Source organism: Drosophila albomicans, chromosome 2L (assembly GCF_009650485.2).
Source record: "Drosophila albomicans strain 15112-1751.03 chromosome 2L, ASM965048v2, whole genome shotgun sequence".
In the NCBI taxonomy this organism is placed as follows: Eukaryota; Metazoa; Arthropoda; class Insecta; order Diptera; family Drosophilidae; genus Drosophila; species Drosophila albomicans.
This window is the reverse complement of record NC_047628.2, coordinates 29716716-29730347: the sequence shown is the minus strand read 5'-3', so window position 1 is coordinate 29730347 and position 13632 is coordinate 29716716. Positions and strand designations below refer to the sequence as shown.

At 50.3% G+C, this 13632-nt stretch overlaps 6 protein-coding genes across 6 annotated transcripts; 3 read left to right on the top strand and 3 right to left on the bottom strand.

Annotated features, from left to right (window-relative positions):
- The first annotated feature begins 475 nt into the window (after positions 1-475).
- LOC117566223 (uncharacterized) lies at positions 476-1111 on the top strand. The gene is made up of 2 exons (XM_034245769.2): positions 476-782; positions 851-1111. The coding sequence occupies exons 1-2, from the start codon at positions 546-548 to the stop codon at positions 1109-1111; spliced, it is 498 nt and encodes a 165-aa protein (XP_034101660.2). The 5' UTR covers positions 476-545.
- A 39-nt stretch (positions 1112-1150) lies between these two features.
- LOC117566227 (uncharacterized) lies at positions 1151-2408 on the bottom strand. The gene is made up of 3 exons (XM_034245773.2): positions 2214-2408; positions 1831-2141; positions 1151-1763 (listed from the first exon to the last, which is right to left on the bottom strand). The coding sequence occupies exons 1-3, from the start codon at positions 2272-2274 to the stop codon at positions 1671-1673; spliced, it is 465 nt and encodes a 154-aa protein (XP_034101664.1). The 5' UTR covers positions 2275-2408; the 3' UTR covers positions 1151-1670.
- A 382-nt stretch (positions 2409-2790) lies between these two features.
- On the top strand, positions 2791-4916 carry LOC117566220 (inositol polyphosphate multikinase). The gene has a single exon (XM_034245764.2). It carries the CDS (start codon positions 2800-2802, stop codon positions 4039-4041), a length of 1242 nt encoding a protein of 413 aa, XP_034101655.1. The 5' UTR covers positions 2791-2799; the 3' UTR covers positions 4042-4916.
- Positions 4917-4918: 2 nt separating this feature from the next.
- On the bottom strand, positions 4919-9367 carry LOC117566215 (splicing factor 3B subunit 1). Its single transcript, XM_034245759.2, has 3 exons — positions 9247-9367; positions 8361-9058; positions 4919-8297 (listed from the first exon to the last, which is right to left on the bottom strand). Exons 1-3 carry the CDS (start codon positions 9272-9274, stop codon positions 5004-5006), a joined length of 4020 nt encoding a protein of 1339 aa, XP_034101650.1. The 5' UTR covers positions 9275-9367; the 3' UTR covers positions 4919-5003.
- Positions 9368-9460: 93 nt separating this feature from the next.
- On the top strand, positions 9461-11257 carry LOC117566218 (protein Notchless). Its single transcript, XM_034245762.2, has 4 exons — positions 9461-10502; positions 10560-10910; positions 10964-11090; positions 11155-11257. Exons 1-4 carry the CDS (start codon positions 9530-9532, stop codon positions 11165-11167), a joined length of 1464 nt encoding a protein of 487 aa, XP_034101653.1. The 5' UTR covers positions 9461-9529; the 3' UTR covers positions 11168-11257.
- LOC117566216 (uncharacterized) lies at positions 11123-13604 on the bottom strand. The gene has a single exon (XM_034245760.2). It carries the CDS (start codon positions 13341-13343, stop codon positions 11253-11255), a length of 2091 nt encoding a protein of 696 aa, XP_034101651.1. The 5' UTR covers positions 13344-13604; the 3' UTR covers positions 11123-11252.
- Positions 13605-13632: the final 28 nt, after the last annotated feature.

The window sequence follows — 13632 nt, the reverse complement described above, 5'->3', positions numbered from 1 at the left end:
GGAATTGCCACACTCCACACTCACTTGCTGACACTTGAGGCGAGCTGTCCCCACTCCTCTCCACTCCACCCCCACTTCATCCCACCCCCACCCCTCCTCCAGCTGCCTTTGTTATTGTGTCAACAGTTGAGCCCTTTGTTTGCCAGATGCTGGACTCTCTTGCACTCAGCTGCTGTCCAGGTGACGCAGCATAATGGACACAAGCCAGGACACAAAAGGTAATCCGAGAGTCGCCGAGAGTCGCCATTGTTCCAGCCTCGCTGCCCGCGGCTATAAAAGCGTAGTCGCCATCGCTGGGCAAGGCGCACATCGAGCCAAACTCTGCACGAGAAAGCATCGAGCAATGCCATGGGTGAGTGGACAATAAACAAATACTCTATGGACTATGAATAACCTGCAGATGGCAGATGGCCACTTTGCTAGCAGCGCTGACGCTGCGCTGCCTCGTCGTCAGCGTCCATGGAGGAGGAGGGAATCGCTTTGCAGCCTACGATGATCTGCAGCCGCCAGCTCGCAACTCGCATCCCAAACGCTGCAATCGTTATATGGACTGCGCCGAGCAGTCGCCAGTTGTGGAGGATAGCGATGCCGAGCTGACTGCTGACAACTCCAAAATGCTCAACGCACTCTTTGGCCTCGTGCAGAGCACCCCAGCCCCGGCTCATCCCATGGAAGCGACGCTCACGCCTTACCAGCTGCCTGCCATGTACTACAACGACTTCTACGAGGATCTGCTGACCAACAAGCGCAACGATGTCCACGCCGCCGGTTGCGACTGCAAGGTTAGGGTGTGTTTCGATTCCTCTCAGTGTTGCGCATTATGCTTTTATTGATTCCTTTTGCTCGGCAGAACGATCTCAAGGACTTGGGTAGCAGATTTTACCCTCGCTATCTGATGATCGCTGTCTGCGAATCGCCAATGCGTGATGCAAAATGCACGCAGGGCTCCAACTGCAAACCGCTGGAGTACAAGGTAAAGGTGCTGGAACTCACTACCGACAAGACAGCTGCCTCTTCCTCCAGGCTGTGGATAGCCGAGGATATGTCGGAGCCTTGGGTGTGGAAATTCAAGACAGTCACCGTGCCCGCCGGCTGCTTCTGCACAAATTAACTCCAATTCAAAATGATGTTTGTTTTATGTTTAATGCAAATTGCACAATATCGCGTCTTAAATACAGCTTTATTGGGCTCCAAAGATATGTGTGTTGTGTGTGTGTTAAAAGACCCAAAAGGGGTCAGAGATTGCTTCAATTCGAGAGTATTTACTAATAACTAAAAGGAGGCTACTGACTGCTCAGAGCTGCAGCTATTTGACAGCTTCTGAGCAGCAGTAGGATCTGACCAATTCGTTGTATATAAAAGGTATCAAAAAGGCACAAAGTTAGGACACTTAATCATTAGTAAGAAGACCTGCTGCCTGCTCAAGTTAAACACTCAATTCGAGATTCAACAGGGAAACTTGAGCAGCAGCATTTAAAGGTTTAAAAAGTTCGAAGTTGCTGTACTTAAACATTATACAAGGCACTACAACAGTGTCAACTACTTAGGGACGAATGGACGGCACAGAACTGATACAACAGACTATGTGGAATGATTACAAAATTACTTAACTACCTCTGAATATAAATTTGTGGAATGTGTGCGTTAAGTTAGCATCAATTGCTTGAGGATTAGGGCGTGCTGACACGCCGCAAGAGTAGCCAAGCTCCCGCTAGCGTTCCTAGTAGTGTGAGCAAGCTGCTTCTACGCTCCGTTGCGCCACTCTGCAATTGGAAATAGGTTAATCAACTAGTCACAAATCAGATGCCAGCCAACGCCCAAAAAACTTACAATGACAAAGTAGTTGCATCTGTCGCCTTGGCAGCACTCGTTGCATGCCCAATCCTCGTACCAGATGTGCGTACAGTAGAGCTGCATGTAGCGACGTCGCTTCGACTGACACTGTTCCTTGGTCATGCAACGCTTCGACACATAATATTGCTTCAAAGCTCCCTCTGAGAAATATGGTTGGCTGCCCCAGCGAATCTCGGTGCCGCAGACATTCTCAAATGATTCGCAGGTTTTGATCGTGTTCAGACACTTCTCCGTGTTCCCCGTCTGATTGGAGCACACATAGCACTCGAGTCCAGCCGCAAAGTGCACTACAAAGTAGAAGCAAATTCAAGAGTCAACATCAAATGTGTCATTAAGGTGTGGCTGCGGATTTTATTTACCTTGGCCACAGAGATAGAACGCCATCAGGGCCAGCACTGTGATGTGCCAGGCTTGCAACATGGCTGCTGGCAGTGGGATTGCAACCTTGTTTGAAAACTAACAGCAAATAAAATGATAAATATTGCTTTAAATTGAGCAAAGCAGCAACAACGCCATAAACAACCACTCCTCACACTTGCATTACCGATTGCAATAACGATAACTTGCAAAAGCGATAATTTTCCCATTGCTTGCTTTACAACACTAACCATCTGTTTCAGCGCTAATGGCACACAGAGTATTTACCTATTGCAAAATATTTCAACTTTTGTTTTCTGCCACCAAACACCGCATTGCTTTACAATATTCACATAATTCTTCATTGTAGTTACCGAGCAAATACAATTTGTAGTAAACTGAAAAATCCGCATGCCTATTCTGCAATTAATTAAATTTATATAATTTACAATACGGCGCCATACACCATAATGGTATTTTTATACTTTGAACCAGTTGGTATATTTTAACGGTCAAACAGCGGTCACACTGCCCGACGATCGTAAACTACCGCCAAAAGCAAATATAAGCAAATCAACAACAAGCTGTATGACTAATGGACATCAACTAATTAATTACATTAGAGCAGTTGCTGCAATTGCGTTTCGCTGTCGTGCCGTGCGCTGCTACAGCAGCAATAATTCGCATTTTTATCAAGCAGTCGCTTTGCAACACTGGCTCTGTGTTTTTGCGCTGTTTTTGTTGCCATTGCCCGTTTGCTGTTTGTATTTTGAGTGCGAATCGAAGACAGACTCGATGGCCAAAAAGGAGCAGGAGGAGAGCATGGTGGCCGTGGTGGCGGCGGTGACACCTGCAGTTCCCCTGGGGTATCGACAGTTGGGAACACAGGTGGCTGGACACACATTCGAAGCGAGCAACGCGGCCGCCGTTGGACTGCTACAGGATGTGGGGGGCAGCGAGGAAGGCAGAAGCGAGGGACGCGTTTTCAAGCCGCTGGGCAAACCGGAATGCGGCCTCCGAGAGATACAGTTCTATGAGTCACTCGCAGCAGCGAAATCAACAATTGCTGCTGCAGTAGGGGATGTGGGGAAAGCAGAAAACGCTGCTGACAATGACCTCGCGCTGCTGGCAGCGTTGGCAGAGCACGTGCCGCGTTATTATGGCCAGCGGAAGCTGGTGGTGAATCAACGCGAACACACATTTCTACAGCTCGAGGATCTGACCCATGGCATGGCTAAGCCATGTGTGATGGATGTGAAGATTGGCAAACGCACCTGGGATCCTCTGTCGTCGCCACACAAGCGCGCCATTGAGCAGCAAAAGTATGTGATGTGCAAACAGAACCTAGGCCTCTGTCTGCCCGGTTTTCAGGTGTATCAGCAGGAACAGCCTAGTGGCAAGACGATACTCATTCGCCATGGACGAGATTACGGCAAAAGTCTCAATGTCGAGGGATTCCACCAGGCCTTGGCTCTCTTCTTCAACGTCCAGCCATCATATGCGAATGTTCGCCAGCTGCTCCGCGAAGTGTTGCGACAGCTGCGCGGCATCCACAGCTGGTTCAAGCGACAGCGTCTGCTGCACTTCTACGCCAGCTCGCTGCTCATCTGCTACGACTTCGACAGGCTGAGCAACCCAAGTTCCCAGCAGAATGGCTACCATCACGAGCCACCAGCAACTCCAGCCATTAAGCCACCAGATCAATGGATTCGCGTGCGTTGCATAGACTTTGCACACATCTTTCCCGCCGCCGACGCACAGCCCGATGAGAATTATATGTTCGGGCTGCAGAGCCTCATCGACATAGTAGAGTCGATGCTGCAACGATAGCAGCTGCAGCTGGAGCTGCTCCAAGGACCAAGACCCCACTTCATTACCGTACACTTGTATTAACTTTAAGCCAAAAGATTAGTCCACAGCAGAGCTGTCATTAAAAGCAGAAACTAAACAATTACGCAAGTTCCAAAATGCAAGAGTTACTCAGTAACTTCGACTTTGATTCCGAATCCGACTCCGATTGAAGCCAGATCGGATGTGGATCAAGTACTTCAGTCATTGTAATCAAGTATTTCCCGTAGCAATTACCTGGTAATAAAATAAAGAGAAGCATTGCTCACTATTTGTGGCCAAAATTCAAGTTCCAATTACCAAAACTCCCAACTGAAATGGTAAACCAGAAGAATGTATTTATAATAAGTAAGCAAGTCGAAAGTATGCTCGACTGTCAAATACCTATACTAAACATTTGTAGAGGAAATAAAGCATGTAAAAACTTCTAGTTCTAGTGACTTATTTAAATTTACATTTGTATTTTTGTGATGAACAGAACAACTGCGCCAGGCATTAATTAGCCAGCCGTATAAGTGGAAAATACGAAATATGGCCCATGTTTTAAATAATTTGTTATATTATTACATCTCATTTAGATGTCTGGGCATGAATTCACTTATGGTCTAATTAAATGTGAAAGAACGGACAAGGTCAGGTCAAGAATTCATTTACTTTGTACTTTGAATTGACGTAGACTTGTATTAATTGTTCGTGTCTTCGATAAGCGCTGGTTAAAGTATTTGCTATGGTTTGTGTCTTAACCAAAAAGTTATGATTTAAAATAAAGTTGCATTTACCTTGGGTGTCTGCTGCCCAACTGAACGAACTCCACGAACTACACTAGAATACATTGCAGAATAAAGACTCATTTTGTACATTCGCGTTATATTTGTGTATTCTCTCGACTTATCAAAATTATTGTAGACTACGATCTAAGCACACTCTCTCTCCAAGGACGCCTCTTAGAGCGTATAGTCGAGCTCATAGCGTTCGTACTGGTTCTTGGGATCGTTGGTGATGCGTGGATAGCCGGCAATGAGAGCATCCTGCCCACCAATGTAGAGCGAGTTGTAGATCTTCCAGTAGACGTCGCGCACCTTTCGAGCGGGATGGAAGAGACCCTGCAGTGTGTACTGCAGTATCTTGATGGAGCCCAGCGAGACACGCAGCCCATCCACTGAGTCCATGAAGGCCTGCACCAGATGCGGCGATGTCTCGAATATGTTCGGCCACACATAGTTGAGCAGATGGGTCAGCGCATCCTCGCAGCCAAAGCCATACACGCCCAGCGACATGTGCTTGATGGCGGAGCACGCAGTCTGGCGATGCACCAGGTCGCGATCCATGAGCGCATCCTCGAGCAGCGGGCACACGGCATAGATGTAATCCTTGCCCATCTCGCCAATGTATTCGAACAGGAAGGACAACGACTTGAGCACGCCGTTCTGCACATTCAACTCGGGCACTCGGTACTCGTTCATCAATGCAGGGAGCACAGTGAAGGGGCGACAAGTCTCGGCGACAATGGCAATGGCTACGGTGGTGCAGACGCGATTCTGTCGCTCCTGCACCTTGAGATTGTTCAGCAGTGTCGCCAGCACATCGTGCGGTCCAATGGCCTTAGCGATGTAACCAAAGGTGTTGACTGTGGCTCGACGAATCGCCTTCTTATGCGCCTTGAGCAGTTCCAACAACTCGAAACAGATGCGCATCCACTCTCTGGCGGAGACATACTCTGGGCCGCGATCAGCAATGCGACCAACGAGATCGATACAATTCTCCTGCACTTTTTCGTGTCTGTTCTTCAGAATGGGTGTGAGGCGGGGCAAAAGGTCCTTGATGGGTGGCGTCATCTTTGTCATGCCAATAACATTCACAATAGCCTTCAAGGCGCCCAAGATGCTGCCCAGCACCTCGGGATACTCCTCGCCCAGGTATTCATAAAGCACTACACCCAAGTGACCCATCAGCTTCTCCTCCTGGCAGGTCTTCATCACCACAGCAATGCGCGAGATCAAATCCGCCGCCTGTTGTCGCACCTTGGCGGATTTGTTGTTCAAGCGCCACAGAATGGTACCGCAAATCTGTGGCAAATAGGGCTTGACGCGCTTACCCAACTGATTGACAATGGTACCGAAACCATTCAACATGACCACATCCTCGGTGGTCTGCTCCTGGAACGCATACAAGATGCCGTCAATGAGCTGTTCCTCAAGTCGCGAGTCAATGTCCGCAGCTCCGAGATTGCCCATGATCTTCTCTACGGTCTCCATGACCATCTTACGATACTGTTCGTTCTCGTCCTTCAGATCGTCGACCACACGATTGATGATCTCTGAGGTGCCCACCTTGTTGGCAATCTCCACAGTGGTGTCCACCAGCTGGCGATAGTTGCGCCTGTCCAGTGCCATGCGATGGTTCCAGAAGAACTTGAAAAAGTGCGGCAGAATCTCCTCTTTGATGTACTGCGGCTCCACACCATCTGTGGCACAGCACTGTTTGACCACCTTGAGTACAATTTTCTTCATCTCCTCATCTGGCGACTGGAACTCACGGATGAGAATCAACATCACCTCACGTGTGTAATAATTGGCGTACTCGGCGTCCATAAGCGGAATCAGATAACCAATGGCTTTCAGGAAGGCAGCCAAGCCCTTGCCACGATGTGTTCTGATACCCTTCCACAGCGGTTTCAGCACCGAATCAAAGGACTCGATACCATAAGGCGTGGCAGCCTCGGCAAGCGCAGCAATGGCCAACGCCGTGATGGTGCGCACCTTCTGCTGTTCGTCCACCAATCCATGCTCGATGATCTCGACGAGAGCCTTGAGATGCGGCAGGATGGCGCAACCCATCAGTATGGCAATCTGCTGAACAATTTTGATTCCTGTGTGCCGCGCCTGCCACGACTTCTTCGATTTGCACACAGCCTTAAGGAAGGGCAGCAGCGAGGGAATGCCCAAGGCGGAAGCAACAACAGCAAACGCACGCGCTGTCGTGTTTCGCACGTATTCATCAATGTTGTCAATGTCGGGACGCATGGTGGAAATCATGGTTGCTAATCCGGCTGCCTTGGCCAGATTCGAAATGATTTCGCGACCTTCAATACGCGCATAGTAATCCTCGTCGATCAGCAGCGGCTCAATAACCACAAGAATTTTGTGCACAAACGGGCGCACCAAGTCATCCAACTTGTAGAGCACGCGGTCGATTACCTTGACCAGCAAATGACGCTCCTGATCCTCCAGTGTAGGTGACATGAGCAGCGGTAGAATTTGATTGAAAAGTGGCCCAGCTCCGAATTCTCTAGCCTTGTCTGTCATCTGGCGCAACGCGGACTTGCGCATGGGCGGCGAACCGTTCTTAATAGTGAGCAGCAGCTTCATGATCTTTCGCTCCTTCAGTTCCTCGGGCGACAGCGCATCCTCGTTAACATCGACGAGCAGCTTGTCAAAGTACTGCGCATCCTCGGGCTTCATAAAGGGAAGATTCTGTCCCTTCGGCTGGTTGTCCATAAACTTGGCATTCTTGTCCTCCACTTGAATAAAGAATCCAGCTGGTGTGCCCGCTATCGGCGTGGGCGTGGCCATCAGTTTACGGCCTGGTGTGCGCAGTGGCACGTAACCCGCTGGCGGAGGCAGAATTTTGTAGCCGGGTGGGAATACCTGATCCAACTCTTCGTCAGTGTACGGTCTGTTGCGTTCATCGATCTCCTTCTCCCAGCGATACGCCTGCAGCTGTTCTGGTGTCATCGCAGCCAAAGCGCCTGGCGTGGGCGTTGCCATGGCCATGGCTTTTACTCCCACGGGTGTGCTGCCTCCCGGCGTCAGCAACGGCGTAGCATGTCCTGGTGTGGCATGTGGCGTCATGCTGGGTGTCATGGCGCTCGCGTTGCTTGGCGTAATTGCAGGAGTTGCATTTGATGGTGTTTCATCCCAGCGTGAACGTCGCTTCGAGGCTCCGGGTGTGGACTCGATGCCAGAGATGCCCGAGTCGCTTGCAGAGCTGCCTGTACGATCTGGTTTAGGGGTCTCTGCCCAGCCACTGTGTCCGGGCGTCTCGCGCTCTGTCTTTGGTGTCTCATCCCAGCGGTTTCGGCGTGCGGACTTTTCGTGGCCGGGCGTCTCGTGGCCCGGCGTCATGGCATGTGCCGGTGTGGCGTCCCAGATGCGTGTGCCGAGTCCTGGCGTAGCGCCGGGCGTCTCGCTACCCTTATGTCCAGGGGTCTCGTCCCAACGATGATCGCCGGGTGTTTTCTGCAAGCAAAAATAGTTTATATATAAAGTGCCTCCTTTTCCAATTATCCTTTCACTACTCACGTCTTCCCAGGTAGGCGTAGCCGCACTACTCGGTGTTGCCGCCACCTTAGCGGGTATGAAGCTATCGCTCACTGTCTGATCCCAGCGGCCACGCTTGCGTCCGCCTTCCTTAGCAGCAGCTGCAGCCGCTTCGCCATTTGCCGATCCCGATTTCACCAGTGTGCCCTCCTTGGACTTCTCCATGATGCGGCGCCGCAGTTCCGACTCCTCGCCCTTGAGCATCTGTTCTCGCATAATGTCCGTGTAAGTGCGAGAACCCACATCGGGGGTTTTACCGCCGTCCGCGAAGGGATCAGCACGATCTGGCGAGATGATGATGCGACGCCGCTTCTGTCTGTACTCATCCTCGCGATCAGCAATCGTGGGACGCCGTCGATCTGCAAGCGGATCAATGTCCTCCTTTCCCTGGGTCACATCCTTGAGCACCGAGGTGGGCGCCGTGTAGGTTGTGCGCTTCTGTGGCACGGGGAAGCCATCGTCTTCTTCATCCTCATCACCCTCATCATCGTTTGCTGCTATCGATGTGTTGTAGCCCTCATACCGACCCTTTGCCCCTTTCCCCACCGCCGCCTCATCGTCATAGAGATCGGTGTCGAAGAAGCCGCCGCTATCCAGCAAGCCTACACCTGCTGCTGCGGCATTGGTCTTTGCCAACTCGGTTTTCTTAGCTTGAATGTCCGAGATTTGCGCCTCAATATCTGCGAATGCAAATTAATTGTGATTAACATTAACATCAACATTGATTTTCTTTTGGCACGCAGAACGTTGAGAGTAGAACACCAACAATGTGAAAGGAGCCGCAAATTGAGGTCTCAGCGCCACCTAATTGTACACCAACCGTGAAAAACAGTCTCTGCACCATGAGCGAATTGCATTTGTCACTTACCTTCATGAGTACGCGGTATATTTTCCATTTTTATCAATTTGTCGTCAACAAACGTATGAAAAACGCGTACATGAAAAACTTGTGCGACAGTATTGCAAAGCGGCTTTGCCTAAGCGACATAACCAACACTAGTGGAGAGTGCGAGCTACGCGCATCGATGAGCGGCTATCGCTACTGCAAGTAAAAGTATCGTATCAACGATGCTATCGTTGTCTTTGCCATCGCTATTTCGAGCACGTGTTGTTTGTTGTTGTGCGTGTGTTTCTTACAACTGCTACGCAAAATGTTGGCAAAAAAACAGAAAATGGAAGCGGAACCCGAACAAATTGTAGTGCCACACACGCTGCAAGCGCGTCTCATATCGGAAACCGGCGAGGAAGCGGGACCACCCATAGATTTGCCCTCGGGCATCACAACACAACAGCTGGGTCTTATTTGCAATGCGTTGCTGAAGAACGAGGAAACGACGCCTTATTTGTTCTTCGTCGGCGACGATGAGATCAAAAAGTCACTGGAGGACACACTCGACCTTGCGACCGTGGACACCGAGAATGTCATTGACATTGTGTACCAGCCACAGGCCGTGTTCAAAGTGCGTCCTGTCACCAGATGTACCAGCTCTATGCCTGGCCATGCAGAGGCTATTGTATCGCTGCATTTCAGTCCCAATGGCGCACATCTGGCCAGTGGCAGCGGCGACACGACCGTGCGCCTCTGGGATCTCAACACAGAGACACCACACTTCACTTGCACTGGCCACAAACAATGGGTGCTCTGCGTCGCTTGGGCGCCTGACGGCAAACGCTTGGCCAGTGCCTGCAAGGCAGGTAACATTATCATCTGGGACCCGGAGACAGGCCAGCAAGTGGGACGTACGCTCAGCGGTCACAAGAAGCACATCAATGGACTGAGTTGGGAGCCTTATCATCAGAATCCAGAGTGCCGCAAGCTGGCATCGGCGAGCAGTGATGGCGATTGTCGTATATGGGATGTCAAGCTGGGTCAGTGCCTGCTCAACATTGCTGGCCACACGAATGCTGTTACAGCCGTGCGCTGGGGTGGTGCCGGCATGTTGTATACCTCGTCCAAAGATCGGACTGTGAAGATGTGGCGCGCTGCTGATGGCATCTTGTGTCGCACGTTCTCTGGCCACGCGCACTGGGTGAACAATATAGCACTGAGCACCGACTACGTGCTGCGTACTGGACCCTTCCAGCCAGTGAAGGATCGCATCAAGGGGTACCTCAACCTAAGCAGTAAAAACTATTCTATACAAATATCGAGGTAGCTAGCTAATTATTAAATCTTTTTAGCTGAGGAGTTGACTGCTGCTGCTTTGAAGCGTTACCAAGCCGTTTGTCCAGATGAAGTGGAGTCGCTCGTCTCATGCTCGGATGACAACACTTTGTACTTGTGGCGCAACAATCAGAACAAGTGCGTGGAGCGCATGACTGGCCATCAGAATGTTGTGAACGATGTCAAGTACTCGCCAGATGTGAAGCTTATTGCCTCGGCCTCGTTCGACAAATCCGTGCGACTTTGGCGTGCGCACGATGGTCAGTTTATAGCCACATTCCGCGGTCATGTGCAGGCCGTCTATACGCTCGCCTGGTCAGCGGATTCGCGACTAATAGTCTCCGGCAGCAAGGACTCCACTTTGAAGGGTAATTCACTTCTTTGCTTATTTTGAGCTATTGTTAACGTTTCCCCATTGCAGTTTGGAGCGTGCAGAGCAAGAAGCTGGCGCAGGAGCTGCCTGGACATGCGGACGAAGTGTTTGGCGTCGACTGGGCGCCCGATGGTTCCAGAGTCGCCTCCGGCGGCAAGGACAAAGTGATAAAGCTGTAAGTTTGCCATAAATTTCATCAGCAATCTCTATAAAAATCTCATTTATTAAAAACTTTTCAGCTGGGCCCATTGATGAGCTACACAAAATGCATCGATTTACATATACTACTAACAATAAAGTGAAAACCCTGAGTGGAACTCTTGGTCCATGTCCTTGTCTAAATGCGCTTTCGCTGCATCTTTTCTTCAATCTGCTGGAAGTAACTCTCAAAGTTGTCGCCTTCTTTAATATAACTGTCTGGCACTGCGGACTCTGACAGCAGCGCTCGCTCTGCAGATGCGAATCCAGTGGCCACACATTCGTCCAGCGTGTGGCACTGCTTCAGCAGCGCTGTGATAAAGCCGGCACAGAAACTGTCGCCTGCACCGGAGACATTAACAATGTGCTGCAGCTTAGGCGGTGCGTAGAAGAGCGTTGTATGCTCACCGCTGGGCGAGAGTGAGAGCAGCTTGCTGGGATCGGTTTCAGCATCAGAGCGTATGCTCAGCAGCACACCGTGGTTGCCCAACGTGGCAATGATGCAGTTGAAGCGCGTGTCGATCTGTCGCAGCAGCCCTTTAGTCTGCTTCAGCAGTTCTGATTGCTCTTGCTTCGTGTCCGGTTGGTGTTTCACAGCCTGCCCAGTAATTGCCTCCACAATGGTCTTCAACTCGTGCAAATTTGGCTTAAGAAGGCGTATGTGCTGAGTCAGCTCAGCTGGCAGCTTAAATGGCTTGCCAGCTATAAACATATCGGTGGGCTCAAAGAACACAGGCACCTGGAATTGTTGAGCCAGTTGCAAAGTACTCGACATGGCCTGCTCCGAGAGATTGCTATCCATGACGATGAGTGGCGCCTGGCTGAACAACTCCGACTTGGCTTTCAATGCTGCAGTAGTGATACTGTCATGCACATCCATATCGCCTAAGATTAGCTTGCAATCGCCCAATCGATCAAAGATCACTGAGCATAGTGAAGTTGCATGCTGCGCATCCACAATGAGATTGCTTTGCAACGCAGCTGGCATCAGCTGCCTCAGCATCTGAGCAAAGTGATCGTTGCCCACAGCGGAGATTAGATTCACCTCGCCATACAGCTTGTAGATGCCTTCGGCAATGTTCCGTCCCACGCCGCCAGCTGCATGCTTTGCTACTGACTTATATGTAGCGCCATCCAGATGCAGGCCATGCATATCCTTCACTCTAAACGAGAGATCCAGAATGGAGGCACCCACTACCACAGGTTTCTTCTTCGGCTCTCTGCTGTCGCCACATTGATGACCATTTCCTGCCACCCAAGCGGAGGCAATCTGTGCCGCGACAGCTGCGTTGTTCTTGATCAACGCAATGTTCGCCTGTAGGCTGCGTCCTTTTGTTATGCCTGCGATGTGCGAGAGCAGGAAAGGGGTCACCTCCTTGCCGCTAACTCCTTGCGCCTGTGCCTCTGCGTTGGCCTGCTCAATGGCAGCATCAATAGCCGACTTATCAGCAGCAAACTCCTCGGGTATCGGGACGCCAATCAAGACGCCAGACTGTAAATCCAACTCTCGCCAGGCACGCAGTAGTCGGGCAGCATCTGCAGCTGTCTCCAAGTTATAGGGTACCTTACAGCCACTGTCACGTGTGTAGAAGTCGGGGAACACTCCACCCATACTCGCGTAGCTCGCGACGCAGACGCCCTGCGTCTCTAGGTACTCGAGAGTACGAGGAATGTCCAAAATGGACTTGACACCGCTGCAGACGACGGCGACAGGAGTACGTCCCAACTCGACTAGATCAGCTGAGACATCCATCGTCACATGACCCTCGCGATGCACACCTCCAATGCCGCCAGTGGCAAAAATTGGAATGCCCACCTGATGAGCCACAATCATGGTAGCGGCGACTGTAGTGCCGCCACTTTGTTGCGCCGCCACCACATAGGGCAGATCCCGTCGAGAGCATTTGATTACCTGTTCCCGTGGTTTGTGCGCCAGCTTCATTAGCTCCTCCTGTGTGAGGCCAACTTTGATGCAGCCATCAATGATGCCAATGGTGGCTGGAACAGCGCCGTTTTGACGCACCATTTCCTCTACTTGGAGTGCGGTTTCCACATTCTGCGGTACCGGCATTCCGTGGGTAATGATTGTCGACTCCAGTGCAACAATTGGTTGCTTTTGCGACAGCGCTTGACGAATCTCCGGATGCACAACAATGTGCTTTTGATTCTGGGTGTATGTGCGGCAGAGCAAGGCTCGAAAGCCACCCAAGGCACATTTCCGTAGCAGCATCGCAAAAAGAATGCGTTAATTATGCTTTTTGTGTACTTCACACAACTTACGAACTTAATAACAATAACAATGCACCATGTGGTCCGTACAATAACAAAATGTGTTTACATGACAAATCAGCTGGAAATTAGTTCCTCTTACTGGGATTTTAATGTAAGTATCAATTTATCTCCAATGATATTTATATTATTATTTTCATCAAAAAATAGTAACAACAATAATAACAATTACTAAGTGTTATTAAATTAAATGCTTTTCCAAAACACATTTTAAATATAAACAACTTTAT

Bases quoted from the DNA above. Each gene is read 5' to 3' on its own strand.
- LOC117566223 (XM_034245769.2), top strand. From the start codon at position 546: ATGGACTGCGCCGAGCAGTCGCCAGTTGTGGAGGATAGCGATGCCGAG. The intron at 783-850 runs GTTAGGGTGTGT...TTTGCTCGGCAG, and splicing joins CCGCCGGTTGCGACTGCAAG to AACGATCTCAAGGACTTGGG.
- LOC117566227 (XM_034245773.2), bottom strand. From the start codon at position 2,274: ATGTTGCAAGCCTGGCACATCACAGTGCTGGCCCTGATGGCGTTCTAT. The intron at 2,142-2,213 runs GTAAATAAAATC...TCTACTTTGTAG, and splicing joins GTTCTATCTCTGTGGCCAAG to TGCACTTTGCGGCTGGACTC. The intron at 1,764-1,830 runs GTAAGTTTTTTG...TTCCAATTGCAG, and splicing joins GATGCAACTACTTTGTCATT to AGTGGCGCAACGGAGCGTAG.
- LOC117566220 (XM_034245764.2), top strand. From the start codon at position 2,800: ATGACTAATGGACATCAACTAATTAATTACATTAGAGCAGTTGCTGCA.
- LOC117566215 (XM_034245759.2), bottom strand. From the start codon at position 9,274: ATGGAAAATATACCGCGTACTCATGAAG. The intron at 9,059-9,246 runs GTAAGTGACAAA...TTGCATTCGCAG, and splicing joins TATACCGCGTACTCATGAAG to ATATTGAGGCGCAAATCTCG. The intron at 8,298-8,360 runs GTGAGTAGTGAA...TTTTGCTTGCAG, and splicing joins CTACGCCTACCTGGGAAGAC to AAAACACCCGGCGATCATCG.
- LOC117566218 (XM_034245762.2), top strand. From the start codon at position 9,530: ATGTTGGCAAAAAAACAGAAAATGGAAGCGGAACCCGAACAAATTGTA. The intron at 10,503-10,559 runs GTAAAAACTATT...AAATCTTTTTAG, and splicing joins GGGGTACCTCAACCTAAGCA to CTGAGGAGTTGACTGCTGCT. The intron at 10,911-10,963 runs GTAATTCACTTC...TCCCCATTGCAG, and splicing joins CAAGGACTCCACTTTGAAGG to TTTGGAGCGTGCAGAGCAAG.
- LOC117566216 (XM_034245760.2), bottom strand. From the start codon at position 13,343: ATGCTGCTACGGAAATGTGCCTTGGGTGGCTTTCGAGCCTTGCTCTGC.